The sequence below is a fragment of the Drosophila navojoa genome, chromosome 3 (assembly GCF_054131105.1).
Source record: "Drosophila navojoa isolate 15081-1374.11 chromosome 3, UAZ_NAV_1.0, whole genome shotgun sequence".
NCBI lineage: Eukaryota > Metazoa > Arthropoda > Insecta > Diptera > Drosophilidae > Drosophila > Drosophila navojoa.
The window spans coordinates 9,689,957-9,706,052 of NC_142891.1; the positions used below are offsets into that span (position 1 = coordinate 9,689,957).

A 16,096-nucleotide genomic window follows, 5' to 3' on the forward strand; every position below is an offset into this window, starting at 1 on the left:
CACATAACATTGTTAAATATGAATTTGATGAATGATTCTTGTTACCTAAACATCATCATAATTTCCTTAAATTTATATTATCTTTTATTTTACTTATTATTCTATATTTTATATTTACATGTTATATTTAATATTAAATAATTTATAAATTATTTTTAATTTTACATTTTGTATCTTATATTATATATATTTATATTATTATTTTTTTTTTTTAAATAAATTTATTTTTTAATTTTTTTTTTATATAATGTATTGTGTGCTTTACATTTAATATTTTATATTTTTATTTTATATTTAAAATTCTATATTTTACATTTTATATTTTATATTTATGTTTTATTTATTTATTTTCTTTTTTGTTTATTTTTTTTTTTTACATTTTACATTTTGTATTTTGTAATTTCCATCCAATTCCCGCATCCTTTAAACTCATTTTTATCGATTTTCCCATTTTCAATCTCTAATCACTCTCATCTAATGCTACTTTCACCTCAAAAACTCAGCGTACTTCGCCTCAATTGAAAACTGTTTAACAGTTGCCTGGTTTGCGGGAATTTTTTCAATTAAAACATGCAGCAGAGCATCAAATTGATTGATATCCCCGGCCCCAAATTTCAAATCAGGCCGGCTGTCTATCAAGAAAAGCGCAGGCCTAGCTGCATAGCGATGCTCGCCTATTGGTAAGATGCAAGTGCCTGGTAATCCTGTTAGGCGAGGCACGACGGAACTCTTGCAACCCACCTCCCTTAAAAAAAAAGAAAACCGATTTCTTTGATATCAATTTTCCCTGGCGCTGGGCTCAAATACGCAATTTTCAGCTTGACTTGTCGCAGGGCAACAAATTTTTTTCCTGTGAGAGAGCAAGCAGACACATGTCAACCTTAATTGAAAAAAAAGCAGAACATAACAGCAACCTTTAGCAACCTTAAGCATCCTTCAGCATCCTTGGCTGCCGTAGCTGCTGCTGCTGCTCCTGTTGTTCATTTACAGGACAGCGCACCTATAGAACGCGATTTTACGTAAATTGCGTTGCTCAATTACAAATAATCAAACTGAAAAGTCAAAGGGTGCAACTGACTAGCAGATACTCTGTAGAAAGAACTCACGAAACTTATCTATCATTAGACTAGCGAATCGGGTGTAACTTATTTCATCGATATGTGTAATATATATGTGTAATATGATGGTATCAAGTGCTCTATGTGCAGGTCCAATGCTTGCCTCTGTTTCTGCCTCTGTTGCACACGCCACAGCACCATCGATATACCCGCTTTCACTGCCTTCAATGGGTGCCGACTGCGCCTACCTCTTTGCTCTCACCGTTGACTTGTTGGGCACAAAAGGAAGGAAGAAGCAGCAGCGTCGCAACTACGTTTCAAATTAAAACTCATTTAATGCGCAACAAGGAAAACAGAAGAGCAAGAAGCAGAACAAGCAAATAAAAGAAAAAACATCCTTGAATAAACAAACACCGAGTGGAGCCGAAAGGGAAACTCCTCTAGGAGATTCGTAGGCAACATGCCCTCGATTTCCGCCTATCTGCGTATCAGGACTTTTTGCCAAAAACTTTTGATTTATGTGCAGCAGACGGCCTTTGTTTAAGCAAGGGTTATCTGCTGTACTATCTCTGTCTGTTTGCCCCTCTCTCTGAATCTCTCTCTCTCTCCTTTGAGCTCCGCTAATGAATCTTAATTTTTGTGCTTAACAATTCCGCGCTCAAGTGCCGCCTGTCATAAATTCTCAAATGACATACGCAACCCCTTTCCTTTAAAATTTTCTCATTTTTTTTTTTTTGTTCGTTGTTGATAGCCCTGCTCCGCCCCATATGGGCATTATTATGTAGTACTAGTTGCTCTCAAGTATTACTGGAACATGCAAATATTTGCGACTTGCCAACTGTAAGCCAAAAGGCAAAAGCCGCATAAACTTTTCAATTAACTGCAAGCCTCTGCTCGGCTTTGCTATTAAGACGGAGCAGAAAGGACGAAGAGGCAACAGCTTTAGCCAGAGGCAATTAAAGCTCTGCGGTGGCTACGTTTAAAAGAGTTCTTAAGGTCACACAAGGGGAGAAGAAACATTCTTGTTAAGTAAGGTAGAAACTAAAAGGGAATGTTGTGGTGCATTGAAGTAATTTGTGGAATGTTTTTGGCAGGGAAAAGCTTGAGGCTAAACAAAACTGTGGGCAGCACAATTAAGGGTAGTTGAGGGCTAGAAAATAGTTCATTAATTTAAAAGAAATCATAACGATAGCAACCTTGATTTTAGTGGAATTAACATTAAAATTAATAATAGACTAAATATATAACAGGATTAAATTCTCTGTATCTGAAATATATATATTTGGAAATAGCATTCCTAGAACTTAATATAAACATAAAATATGAAATCGATTTTTCAATCTTATTTTTTATATTTATATTTAAAATTCTTTTGCATATCAACAAATTTTGATTAAATATTTTCCAATTTTATTTACTTTTCTATAAAAAAACAATCGATTTTAAATTTAATTTCAGTGAATTAATATTAATGTGATGATGATATATATATATATAATATTACATTAAACAGTCGCAGCAGCCAATATATAAATAGGTCTTATCCTCTAAGAACTATGATCTACATACGTTGAACTAAGAAACCTAGACTCTCAGCACATGCAAATCTATGCAGCATACCGAAAACGATTTGCGGCTGAAATTGAGGCTAATCAAACTGGGCCAAGCGAAATCGGCACTCGAGGCAATGGAAGAGGGTCAAATTGCATAGGGAAAGTATTGACCGAGGACCCAGCTATGATTTAAGGGCTTTTCGAAAATTGCATCGTAAATGTCAACAAAATGCACATAAAATAGAAGCAAATACATAGAAGAAAAAAAATGGCAACTTTGCTGGCTAAAGTAGTGCAAATGTTCAAGGCATCGACTGAATGGGGAACAAGGACACAATCGCAATCAACGAGACAATAAACAAAGCGCAGGCTGTTCCTTAGCTCGTAAAACTGCGTTTGCGGACAATGCAAACGCCGCAGGATGGCCGAGAGCACGTACTACTTATGAAAGGACATTCTCTCTGTGAGCGTGTGTGTGTGATTATGGGTGTTCGGTCAGCTCCTTTTGCGTGCGCAAGGTGTGCGTCGCCGCAAGGACTCATAAATTGCAAATGAAATGAGCCACAACGAATGCTAAAAGAATTCAGCAGCCATATGAATATAAACCAAATCGCTTCACTGCTCCCTCTCTCCCTCTTTCTCTCCACTAATTAACAACAAATAATGATATTACAAGAGCAGCAACAACAACAACAAAAAATAGACAGTTGACAAAAAAAAATCAAATATCTAGTGGCAGAGGCAAAGACAAAAAAATAAACCTAAAACATCTGCTGCAATTTCGGAACGGGTGTTTCGAGCACATTTTGAGGTTGAGGAAGTGTTGAACCGTTCGAGGACCACCCGTTGGCTGTCCTGCTGCGTGGCAGCAGCCTCGTGCATTGGTTTGAACTCTCGCAGCCCAACAAACGACGAATTGAGATATCCCGCTGACGACTCTCGCCAAATCCGATTATGGATTTTCATTTTTTCTTCTCCCCAATTGCTATTGGTGCCTGGGCCAGCCTCGTCTAGCCTCTGCTTTCGTATTATAGCCATAATTTATGGTCGAAACGATTAGAGCGATTTGCAAGTTTGTGCCATAAATTGATAAGACTATTTCTATACTTACTCAATTCATATTTATGTGCGTACATAATATTTTTGTTTAATTCAAATCTAATCGTAATTACCTGCAAATAGAGAGAAAATTATAGATTAGTGAGTATAGTGTCGAATATCGAAGATCAAAGAATACTGATTCATAGGTAAAGGAATTTAAGTAACAGAATTTTTACAAATTTGTAAAGAAACTTTTTGCAGTTGATATATAGAAAAGGCAGAAATTCCTCATATTAATAAATAACATAATTTCAGTATAACAGAATGTTAAATTACATTTAAAGAGTATTAAGTATATAATATAATTATAACATAAAATCAATAAAAATGCAGGTGTTTTCGACTGCAGATACTCATGCCACACCCCCAATCGGTATATTCGAGTTTTGGGCTTAGCTATAAAACTTTAAGAGATAAAGTTTGCCACGATTGACACCCTCCCAAATTAGCATACATATATATATCATAACAATATTCCAAACTTCAATTCTCTATACCTTTTCTAGCCCTAACAATTTCTACCTTACATCGAAATCTCCAGAAAATAATAACAAAAAACTTCAAAGACGTCTCCAACAAAAATTATCCACACTTTATTGAATTTTAATCAAGTGAAACTAGCTTTAATGGACTCTTCAGCAAATGGGCTCGACGGGCAATACACCATTGACCAGACCCAATATGATCGCAGTTATTTCATACCAGGCCACATTACCAAACACCGCATTCAGTGGCGCAACAAGCAATTGCTCCATAAACTGTGAGATCTCTTCGGGATTGTCATTGATGAGCAACTGCAAAAAGTCCTGAAGGATGAAATTGATTAACTTTTCCAGATATTTGCTGCCAATGCCGGTGATCTGAGAGATGGCTTTTCCCAGCTGCCAATCGACATTCCAGCGAGTGATATGAAGACCATTCGTTAGACTAGAGGGACGCAGCACGAAGCTGCCGTTGGCACGAAAGTTAATCAGTTCCACATCGAAGACACCGTTGCACTTCTTTGAGGCAGTCGCGCCAAGAAAGCGGGTCAGATCGAACTTGTAGTTCTCGGCCTTCAAGCGAATGCTGGGAATGCTCACATCGAATTTGATGGTATGAAAAATATTATTCCACTGCAGCTGGGAGAACTCGAAGCTATCGAGACCCACAATGGAGATGTTCGTAAAGTTGCCACGCCCACTGCAAAGGGAGAGTAGAGAAACTGTAGTAGCTACTACCTTTGCTTGGCTCGTGAGCTTACCTAAACGCATCCGCTTGAACGTCTACCTCCTTGTAGGGCAATTGAGCGGGCGCCAGGATGGGTACGCCCTTGGCCGGATAGCCGCACTGCATTTGCAGGCGCAAAAACTCCGTCAACTCGCGCAGCTCATCGTCAAAGAGAATGCGGCCCGAGCTCAAGGAGCAGCCAAGCAAGGCAATTAGCACTAGAAACAAGCTGCGCATTTCGAGAACTTTGGATTAACTAAAGAGTAAACCAGTAGCAGCTGCCAGGTGCTAAAATCAGCAGCAGATAGAGAAATCTATTGCTTGCTGATTAGATTGCACGAACAAGAACAGGTGTTTTATAGTGTCGATAGCAATGGAGAGAGAATGTCTAAAAGTAGGCTACGATCTAGTGACTTGCAGGCGACTGTATAAGGTTTATTATGAGGACACAGGAGAGCAGGGTGTACCACACATATTGGGATAGCCAAAAAAGGAAGTGATAATTGCAATCGAAATATATAACTATCAATAATTTTGCTGTTTTGTTTTTGTTTTTGTTATATTTTAATACGGTATATAAAATATATAAAACTATAATGCTAATCAAAAAAAAAAAAGATTTGTTTTAAGAATAAAAAGAATAAAATTATATACATTTTCTATTCATAAAAAAAAGTTATGTTAAGAAAAAAAATAATAAAATAAAAAATAAAAGCATAATAAATAACTTAAAATATTAAAATTAAAAATATATTTAAAAATATATTAAAATATATAATAATATATAAAAATATATAAAAATAAATAAAATATAGAATAAATAATAAAAATTAAGAAATTAATTAAAAAGCATTTGTTTACACAAATAAAATAAAGTAATTAATAAGAGAATACAAATTTGAAGATAATAAACAATATAGCAAAATAAATATAAAAAAAATGATTAAAAAATATTATATATTTATTTATTTGTTGTTACAAAGAATTAATTCTTTTTAACAAGCTTTAAGTTAGAGGCCTTCAGGCATTAAAAAATATTATACACCCAAATAGCTCCCACCGCACTGCATTTAATCAAATCTATAGAAAAAATCAAAGAATTCTATCAAAAGAAATCTAAAAGCTTTATTGAAGCAATCGTCTTTTGCTCAAGCTAGAATATCATTTGTAATTTAAGCCCAGGGATCTGCTGGTGGCACACAGTCAACCACAATTGGATCATCCTCATTTTCACCCTCGCTGCTGGAGAAAATCAAATCGACCAAAGTCCAGAAGTCCTTGCCCTTAAGCGCCTGGTTTACACGTGGCACAATCGTATCCTCAATGATATCGGAAATCGATTCCTGATTATTATTGATGACCTTCACGAGCAGATTCTCCAGCTGGCGATTGATGATCGCATTGATCTTGCCGTTGCCCATGAAGCCGCTAATATCAGAATCGACGGCGCCCAGCTCAACGTTGGTCTTCAGCGAAAGGATCTTGGCGGAGCCCCATAGCACTGGCAGCTTGTACTTCAGAGTGCCGCTGACACGCAAATTGATCAGATCGAAGAGAATGGAGCCATCGCCCTCATATTCCACAGACAGACCCAGCTGACGCAGTGCATCGATCAACGTATCGGTCTCGTATTTCTGCGCAGTTGTATCGATGTTGGTGAACAGGAAATCGAAGGTGATCTTCGATGAGATCACGTTCAGCTTGAACAGCTTGATCTTAAAGTCGTCCAGGCCGGCGATTTTCAGATGGAAGATGTGATTGATCGTGTCGACAATGCCGCGCTTCAAGTCCAAATTCGCTTCGGTGACACGCACTGGAGCCAATGGGGGAATGCCCAGCTCGGGCCAGCCGCAGGGCATTTGCTTTTGCAGCTTGCGGATCATGCGACGCACTTGCCACGAGATCACAAAGTGTGGAGCAACTGTAGCCGATTGAAATACATATAAATTCAGAATTGTTTCAGCTTCAACTAGATCATTGGGGTCAGATTAACGCTCACCTTCAACACCTGTTTCGGGCTCAGCGAATAGCTCGATATCGCCATTCGGATCGGCGAGCTGCAGCAGGCGCTGCTCGAGCGGATGTTGGAACTGTTCTTTGGGCAATGTGCCCGCAGCACAAATGGCGACCAGACCGGCCAAAACAATTAGAAAACGCATGCTGAATATCTTCGAATGAAACTCAACCTGCAACTGATTGGCCAGCCACGACCGAAGGCAGCTTTTATAGCCATACGAGTGAGCGATAAGTGTTTCGTGTCATGATAATGCTCGATAGGCACAATCTATAGCGAGCTACCCCGCATAGCTAATTAAAACCGCATATCGTTGAAAGGCTACATCTGATTTATTGATTTGCTTGATTTGTGGCTCTGGCTCACTGAACGGCCAGCCAAGGAGCGGGTGTGGGATTGCATTTCTTGGTGGTATTGGTCAGTTGTTTCAGCAGGAACCAGACCTTATGACCCTTCAGACGCTCATTGACCAAAGGCACAAAGAATGCCTCAATACGTTCACTGATCTCCTTTTGATGTCCATTGATGAGCGCGGGCACCTGATAGTCCACAATATCGTTGATCATCTCATTGATGCGTCCGTTGCCCAAAATGCCGCCAATGTGGGAGTTGACACCGCCCAGACCAACGACACACTCGAAATTGTAGATCTTAATTGAGCCAAAGATGAAGGGCATCTTGTACTTGAACGAGCCCTGAATCGTTAGATCCTCCAGACTAAAGGCAAGTGGTCCACTGCCCTCGTAGCGCACCGAGAGACCCAGCTCTTGCAGCAAATCAATCAATGTGTCGGTGTTCAGGAAGTGAGCGCTGGCCTTTAGCTCCTTGAACTTGAAATGGAACTGAACCTTCTTGTTGAAGGTGTAGCTGACCTTTAGCTTCTTGATCTCCATGGTCTCCAAGCCATCGAAGCGGAAGCGCAAAAACTGCAGCAAGGAACTGAGACAACAGTAAACCACATTGAGGATAAGCCCCACAAGCTATAATCATTTGCGAACTCACTCAATAACCGATTCAGCCAAATGAATATTTAGATCAGCATTGGTGTAGGGCGCCAATGGAGGGATTCCGTATTCAGGAAAGCCACAGGGTAGATGCTCCATCAGATTCCTCACGGCCTTCTTGGCCTGCGAATTCAATATCAGGCCAAAATCATCTGGGTTAATAGCTAAGCAACGGCATAGGCAGAGGCGGAGGCGGAGAGATTCAATCAGTCGAAATAAATTGCACAACTCTTCATATTCAAATTGAACTTACGATCACGTTCGATAAGTCGATTAAACTGCTCCTCAGTCAAGAGGTCCACCTCATAGGCCGCTGCACAGGCCAAAAGGGCAACAAAACAAACCACGCTGAACTTCATTGTTTGGCTTTTTAGCTAATTGGTAAATGGCTAAGGCTCATGGCTTTTATAGCCAAGAATTACACTAAGTAGATGCAGTTGGGGTTTATGGCCAAAGCCCAGCTAATCCATGTGGCACAAAGCCCACCAAATAAATCATCTAAGATTAGGCTAAGCAATTTGCACAAATTATTTTTAGATTGATAATTTCGCTTCTAATTTATATCATGCACTCGAGTTAGCTACGGTAATCGCCCCATCGTTATATATAGAGCACTATAAGAAAAGTGCAAAACACTTGTAGTCTAATCTTGACATCCCCATCCAAATGGCCAATCGATGTGTCCCAATGATTTATTTTCAAATATTTTTGAACATATACATGTATATGTATATATATGTAGTCAAATTTCGTATACGAGTAATTAGTGCGTCAGATGTTTTTTTTTTTCGCAGGTGTTCTTCGATAGTTTCAGCAGGTGTTCCTCAAATACCCCATAGACAACATACGACAGACGGTCACACATAGAACTTACGACATTCTCTCTTGGGAAATTAAAGATTGTAACTGTTATAAATCAATTTAATAAACCTCTAATTGTTTTGATTAAAAGAGTCTATCGTTCGTTAAGAAATACTGGAAGTTTCGTTAAAAATTGTAACCTACAAAGGTTGTATATAATTCTATCTTTTTCTATCATTTATACAAAAATTTTAATTTTTGTTTATTTCATTTATTCTTTATATTTCTTTTTATAATTTGTATATGTTTAATTTTTTATATTTTGTACATAATTATTATACATTAATTTTTTTTTTATTATAATATTATTATTATTTTAAAATTTTTATTTATTTATCATTTAAAATTAAATTGTTTTATTTAAATTTTTTTGTTTTTATTTATTTATTTTTTTGTTTTTATTTATTTATTTATTTTTATATTTATTTTTTTTTATAATTATTTATTTTTTTATATATATTTCTTAATTTTTATGTAATTGACATTTATTTAATTGAAATTTCTAATAATTTTTAAAAATTTTATAATTAACTATTGACTTTAGGCTAAGTTCTATTAAATTCCTAGAGTTTTCGCTCAGCTCAGCGCAACAAATGTTCGATATTGCCTTTTGCCTTATCATTACATCTTAAAACCTATATATAAACACTTTTCAACAAGCTGTTGAAAGAACAATAAGATTATAAATCACTTCAAGTCGTACATCTAATCCATCTTAAGCTCAGATGATAAAACGCATATTGTAAATCATATAGAACAGTCAAAAAAATGAAGAAGAGGAAAAACCTTGCCCAACCAAGAATCAGAAAACTTGGTAAGGTCATGGTGATTCACCAACGGAAGGAGAAAGACTATGGAATTTCTGTATATTTTTAGTCGGCTCTACTTTCGACCCATTTCACCTTTCGATGGACAAGATAAGTAAACGGTTTTTTAATTAAAAAATGGATTTCTATACATTTTATATAATTTTGTTGTTGCCAAAAATCGTTCAGATAAGACCCCGTCACAGTATGTCCAACAATCGATGGCTATGGCGATTTTATTATCGACTCCGGTAGCTCTTATCAGCGGACCCCAAGTGGTGAAGTGGGCATCTATAAAAGCCAGCTGGACGTAGAACCCAATGATCAGTATAAATACAACTGGCATTTGATTCAGCTATTATACGAGAATAAAATATGAAACTCTTTGTGGCTCTCTTGGCGCTTGTTGCGTGCGCAAATGCCGCTGCTGTGGGCGAGGCGTATGGTGAGTGGATAGAGACAGAGAGAGGAAGAGGGAAAGACAATGAGAGCTCTGCTAATTCGATTTCTGCATTCTCTTAGATACCAGATCAATCTCCAGCACAGTGGTTGATGTGATTGAGGACATGAAGGAGCAGATGCCTTGCGGCTTCCCTGGCCTGGGCATCCCGCCAATTGCTCCGCTTCGCATCGATCACCAGAACATCGATATCGATACGGATGCATTGAAAATGAAGGGCAGCGTCGAGCACTTCCGTCTCAATGGTCTGAACGATTTTGATATCGAGGAGATGAAGGTGAATGCCATCACCAGCAAAGTGAACTTCAAATTCAACTTCCGCGACGTCAATGTGGACACTATCTACGACATGGATCTGCTGCTGAAGAAATATGGCTTCACCATCAAGATGATTGGCGCCGGTCACGCCAAGTTCGCTATCAAGGATATGGTTATCTGGGGCACCATGAAATACTCTCTGGGTGTGCTCAACGGCAAGCTGAAGCTCAAGACTCTCGATGTGCGCACTCACTTGGGCGCTGTTGAGTCCGAGATCGAGGGCATGCTCGGCGATGGCACCGTTAACGAGAAGATGAACGACTATCTGGCCGAGGCCGTTGAGATGGTCATCAATGAGAACGAGGATCTGATTGCCGAGACCATTGAGAGTGTTGCTCTGCCGGCAGTGAACAGCGTTCTGGACGATATCAGCATCACCGATATCATCAATAGCGACGGTGAGGGCGGCGAGAAGGAGGTCTGCATTCCCCCAGAGCTGGACTGGTAAACAATATGTGAAAAGCTTCGTATTTGATTAAAACTTTCTTTGTAACAAAAGAATAAATAAGTACATATATTTTCACTTCAATGGAGCTAGCACTTTCTGTTGGTTCCGAAATCTTTTTAAGTGTGGCAAGGAGCAAATAGATGATTTATTAGGTGACACAGTCAATAGATCTATATAGATATGTACATATATATTGACTTTATATTAACTATGCACATATTCATATAAATTGTTATATTGTTCCTTATAAATGAAAATTCGGGAATATGTATAAAAAGGCTTGGATCTGATTGAGAAGCCAATACAGCTTTACTCGCTGCATGTATTGTAAGACATTGCCTGATGAATAGATATAATATAAAGAGTGCTACACCGCCGTAAATAAAACGCGTAATGTTAAGTAAGTAAATCTGATTTAATGACTTGGACTGTGGTTGAATAGAAGCTGTAACTTCTCAAAAAGCAAACTAATCGAGTTTTCAATTAGCACAGAGTCCACCCCAGCCCAGTTTAAGACGATCAGTATAGAGTTATGCAAATTATTAAGACGCTCTTTTAAAACAGAAGTGGATATATGTTCTACAACGTCAGAGACGATATCATCGAGTACTTCGAATTTACTCATATATGCTAAAAACTGATGCCAGCCCCTGATAAAATATAAGTGAAAATTAAGCGGAATGCTGGTAGTGCAAACCATTTGTCGACTCACTCAAGAACCGATTGAATCAAATTTATATTTGTCTTTTCGGTGATATAGGTCGCCACTGGATGAGAAACATGTCCTAGACTGCCTGTGGGCGTCGAACTTTGCACAGACTGCGTAGCCTCAGAGGTCAATTCCAAATCTCGTTCATCAGGCTTAACGACTGACAGGAGACAGAGTTGAAGACAGAGATTCAATCAGTTAAAAGTGAATTGTAACAATCGTTGATAAAATTCAACTTACGATTGCGTTCGTTAAGTTTATTAAATTCTTCCTCGGATAAGAACCCGACCGTGTGGGCCGCTGCACAAGCTAAAAGGGTAACGAAGCAAAGCACGCTTAACTGCATGATGTGAATACGTTAAATGATCGAAAAATGAAGTGATCCAAGGGCTTTTATATCCACGATTTCTACTAAATTCAGGGAGTATCATTGTCGTAACAAAGCCAAGATAACTCCAGATAACAAATACAATCTAGCCGTAGATAAAGCAGATGAATTTGCCAACAAAAAATATGTATACCCTAAATACATTGGAATTGCTAATCAGGGTATAATGAATGTATGAAAATTTATGTAACAGCTAAAAGGAGGCATGGCAGATCCAAGCAAGTATATACATAGTATGATGGCCGTCTCTCTCCCGTAAGAGCTGCTTGAATGTATGGGTGCAAATACATATTTGCTATCCATGCATAAAAGAACCTACTTCACACAAGTTCCAGGGTGTGCCTTATTCGAGCAGTCTCTGCAAGAGCATCCTTATTTGCATGAATTGGATGCATTGCACTCTCGAGCTGTAATAGCTCATCATTATATACAGGGGCTATACTAAATGTGTTAACCACTTATACTCTTATCTTAATCTCCATCGTTTCATTCAAGTCTATACAGCCAGAGCCAAATTTTATAAACAGCTAAATATTGCGTCCCAAAATCTTTATATGCAGACGTACCCCAAAGACAAATAAAAACGGACATTCACCTACAGAATTAAAGACATTTTGTCATGTTAATTATTGATATACAAATAAAATATAAATATAAATAAATATAAAGAGAAGTTTCATTTGAAGATATAAGCGAATTCAAAAGCAACACCGAAGTTTATTAGAACACATACATATATTATGAACACATATACAAATGAAATGGGATCAACAGCAAAGACGGTAATGGTCGCTATACTCAAAAGTTCTCTCTCAGCTGCAATGGCAGCTCTGCTAATAAAAACCCTCTGTCATTGCTGTGGTCCCTGCCTCTCTGTCATCTCGCTCAACTACCACACTAGCACCTAAACGGGATCAAAAGCTCAAGATAATTGAGCTATTTCATGCATTCTCAGCAGCAACGGTAACGCTTGATTGAAAAGCTTTCTGTCAGCGCTGTAATCAACAACCGAGCAGTTCTTACACACACATACGTACATATATAATTGACGCCGTGCAGCACATGCTAGTGCTCAGAGCAAAGATTTCTGTTAACTTTGCTGCAGACATTGTTGTTAACATTTCTACTGCTAATCTTGCATTTGAGAGTTTGCCCCTGGGATTAAGTGAAGATTTCTGTTAACTCTGAAGCCGGCATTGCAGTTAACATTGCTGTTAGCTCTGTGGGCATTTGCATATTGGCTCTTGATACCGTTGTATATTATATTTAATGTACATAAAGATAGCAAATTAAAATTATAATAAAAATAACAATACTAATAACAAAAATAATTGTTCGTTGAATATTAGCGTTTTATATTAGCGTGCTTTCACTGTAAAGCTTTTCCACGGAATTTTGTTAACGTCTTTTTAAACGGTCTAAAAGCTCTTCAGGCGTGGATCTCTTTAATCTAATGCCTAATCTTAAGTTGCTGAGCTTATCAGCTCATTTCAAATATATTTATATTTTTTACTATTTACTTATTCGTTTAAATGTTCACATGCTAAGCAATTAGTTCTTGCGCTTTATCAATGGACATTCGAGTGGTATATAAAAACTTTCGCCAACTCGGCCGAGGTGCGCAGTTCAAATCAGGTGTTGGCAGTGAGAAGTTATTTAAGAATACAAAATATGAAGTCTCTATCTTTGGTGGCCATTATTTTGGCTCTGGCCGCATGTCAGGGGGCGGAGGTTGCTGAGAAATTGGCAGGTAAAATAAGAAAATAATTTGATAGATTTTTCAGGACACTTTAAAATGATATTGAATATAAATCGATTTGCCTTTACAGGTCAATCGCGCTCTATTGACAGCATTATTGTGGATACCCTGGAGCAGCTGAAGGTGCAAATGGTTAAAGGCTGGCCACAGTACGGCATTCCCCCCCTCGCTCCTCTGAAAATGAAGCACAAGGAGTTCGATTTGAATGCCGGCGAGCTGCATGCCAAAGGCGCTTTCGATGATGTGGCTGTGCATGGCCTGAACGAGTTTGAAATTAAGATAATGAACACGAATCTGTTCTTGAGCCGGCTTAAGTTCGAGTTCCACTTCGCCAGCTTAAATGTGACGACCCAGTATCAGGCGGATGTCGGTGCCAATTATCGCATGACACGCAATGGTGGCGCCTTTATGGCTCTCGAGGATTTAAATATATCCGGCCACATCAAGTACAGCACGGGCCTTGTCGGCAGCAACAACTATTTGCGCATCAAGGAGATCAATGTGAACATTGTCACCGGCAATGTTGTCTCCAACATTGAGAATCTATCCAAATATCGTATACTCAATCGGAAGATCAACGAAATAATCGAGGAGTTCATCAGTCTAACGGTCAATGATAATACGGAGTTTTTCGCCAATTGGCTGGACAGCACTGTGACGCCCATTTGCAATGACTTGATTGGCGACCGGACAATCAAGGATATTATTGGCATTATTACAGGTTCTTAAATTCCTCAAACAATAAAGTTATAGAGAGAAGCATGAAACTTTTTAATTATGGTTTAGCTAATCAAAGTCATAAAGCGATGTGCACAAGTTAAAAACAACTGTTCGAATGCGTTAATCTAATCGCTTAGATTATCTTTGCGTGTGGCTAAATTTGTTTTACGATTTCATGAAAGGCAACGATCAAACTTTATATATTCCTTAATAAAAACTTAAATTTAGATCTAAAAAAAAATATGTTTTATTATTAAAAGTGCATCAAATAATTAATATTAAATCATTTGCTCATTATTCATCATTTCTACAAATGAATAAACTAATTGACAAATGACATCTGCACAATCATTATTAATTGCATTAAATATGTTTAATAGTAATTAGATTAGTTCGCACATGCATAATTTATGGCTTTCAAAATGTTTTATAATGACAGAAAAGCAAGCAGATGGTAAATAAATAAGTTTCAAGAAATATCACAAACTGCCTAAAAGTAGGCAATAATTTTATCAAGTGTGACGTCTACAGGGATATTTGGGACTTTTCGATAACAGCGCAAAAGTATGCAATACTTATTTGAACAAGCAACCACATTACTTCAGATAAGGCAATTTAGCAAATTCTAGCATTTGGCAATGCTAAATGCCGAATAACTTAATCAATTATCAACTATTATTTGTAGTTAAATTACACCATATCTATATTAATTTGTACACATCTCTCAGTTTATAAATTAAGGTTTGGAATAGCCATACCCAAGACCCTTACAGGATATATGTATATTTAGCATGAAAATTTCCCTTTAAAAATCATTGCCTGCTTTCAGGCTGTGCGCTTTAAACCTATTCCATTTCCATAGTTCCATTTCATTCAATCGGCACTATTTTTGGCACACTAGTTGAGCGCCGCCTTATCAATCGACTGGGCCACATGAGACAGTCTAAGCGAGGGCAGTGACTTAACCTTGACAGATCCCAGGGCAATAATAACAAGAAGCAAAGAAACGTGCTCAACTTAACATTCAATTTGTTAATAATTTTGATATGGCTGCGACGCAATTTCTATTATAAATTAATGTTTCGAAATAAAAATTATATTATCAAAATCAAAGCAGGAAAACAACAACTATTTATGTGCAATAGGTATTCAAGTTTTAATCGAGTCATCCTATACCCTGTATTAAAATATCATTAATACGAAACCTATGTTTATACGAAGCAGAACAATTGTTTTAAATAATATTAATATGCTTAAATATACTTATTTTAAATTCTCGCATGATATTTGAGAAAAAAAAATGTCGTCCAAGAATCAAAATATTTCTATATATTTATTCAAAATTTTTAAAAAGTAAGACATAAAGACATATACTTTTATTTTACATATAAGGAAAATTTAAACAAAAATTAGAGGAGAAATATTTTTCACGGATACCCTATAAAATATAAAATAATTATAAAATAGTTTGTAAAAAGCAGCAATAAAAATATATATTCATGTGAGCAAAACATTATGCATATATAGATACCCTGTAAGCTATTGTATGAAATATTTTTTATGAATCTGATGGTGTTTAATAGATGAAAGACTGTTACTTTGCAGGATAAATTTTAGATAAATCAAATTTAAAATTATTCTGCAATACTATGGTTACTCTCATAAACATAAAATTTTATATGACTTCC

At 37.2% G+C, this 16,096-nt stretch overlaps 6 protein-coding genes and 1 long non-coding RNA gene across 7 annotated transcripts in view; 2 read left to right on the forward strand and 5 right to left on the reverse strand.

The window, feature by feature from the left end:
* The window catches only part of LOC115562799 (uncharacterized), a 42,827-nt gene extending 34,478 nt beyond the window's left edge, over positions 1 to 8,349 (reverse strand). Inside the window, exons 1-3 of the mRNA XM_030384905.2 lie at positions 8,193 to 8,349; positions 7,938 to 8,103; positions 7,261 to 7,874 (exon numbers count right to left, since the gene is read on the reverse strand). Of these exons, the coding sequence (XP_030240765.1) occupies positions 7,298 to 7,874; positions 7,938 to 8,103; positions 8,193 to 8,298 (849 nt within the window). The 5' untranslated portion in view covers positions 8,299 to 8,349 and the 3' untranslated portion in view covers positions 7,261 to 7,297. The remainder of the gene's footprint in view (positions 1 to 7,260; positions 7,875 to 7,937; positions 8,104 to 8,192) is intronic.
* CenG1A (Centaurin gamma 1A) overlaps positions 1 to 16,096 on the reverse strand; it is a 75,925-nt gene that overhangs the window by 51,336 nt on the left and 8,493 nt on the right. The gene's annotated exons all lie outside the window — the stretch shown is intronic.
* LOC108649559 (uncharacterized) lies at positions 4,272 to 5,220 on the reverse strand. Its single transcript, XM_018098527.3, has 2 exons — positions 4,956 to 5,220; positions 4,272 to 4,894 (listed from the first exon to the last, which is right to left on the reverse strand). The coding sequence occupies exons 1-2, from the start codon at positions 5,156 to 5,158 to the stop codon at positions 4,348 to 4,350; spliced, it is 750 nt and encodes a 249-aa protein (XP_017954016.1). The 5' UTR covers positions 5,159 to 5,220; the 3' UTR covers positions 4,272 to 4,347.
* LOC115562798 (uncharacterized) lies at positions 6,022 to 7,132 on the reverse strand. Its single transcript, XM_030384900.2, has 2 exons — positions 6,921 to 7,132; positions 6,022 to 6,842 (listed from the first exon to the last, which is right to left on the reverse strand). The coding sequence occupies exons 1-2, from the start codon at positions 7,078 to 7,080 to the stop codon at positions 6,094 to 6,096; spliced, it is 909 nt and encodes a 302-aa protein (XP_030240760.1). The 5' UTR covers positions 7,081 to 7,132; the 3' UTR covers positions 6,022 to 6,093.
* Positions 9,898 to 10,913, forward strand: LOC149091696 (uncharacterized). The gene is made up of 2 exons (XM_030384890.2): positions 9,898 to 10,051; positions 10,129 to 10,913. The coding sequence occupies exons 1-2, from the start codon at positions 9,982 to 9,984 to the stop codon at positions 10,830 to 10,832; spliced, it is 774 nt and encodes a 257-aa protein (XP_030240750.1). The 5' UTR covers positions 9,898 to 9,981; the 3' UTR covers positions 10,833 to 10,913.
* On the reverse strand, positions 11,098 to 11,915 carry LOC149091697 (uncharacterized). Its single transcript, XR_016196490.1, has 3 exons — positions 11,782 to 11,915; positions 11,545 to 11,701; positions 11,098 to 11,482 (listed from the first exon to the last, which is right to left on the reverse strand). It is a non-coding gene; the product is annotated as an uncharacterized LOC149091697 (long non-coding RNA).
* On the forward strand, positions 13,521 to 14,649 carry LOC115562801 (uncharacterized). The gene is made up of 2 exons (XM_030384908.2): positions 13,521 to 13,679; positions 13,759 to 14,649. Exons 1-2 carry the CDS (start codon positions 13,601 to 13,603, stop codon positions 14,415 to 14,417), a joined length of 738 nt encoding a protein of 245 aa, XP_030240768.1. The 5' UTR covers positions 13,521 to 13,600; the 3' UTR covers positions 14,418 to 14,649.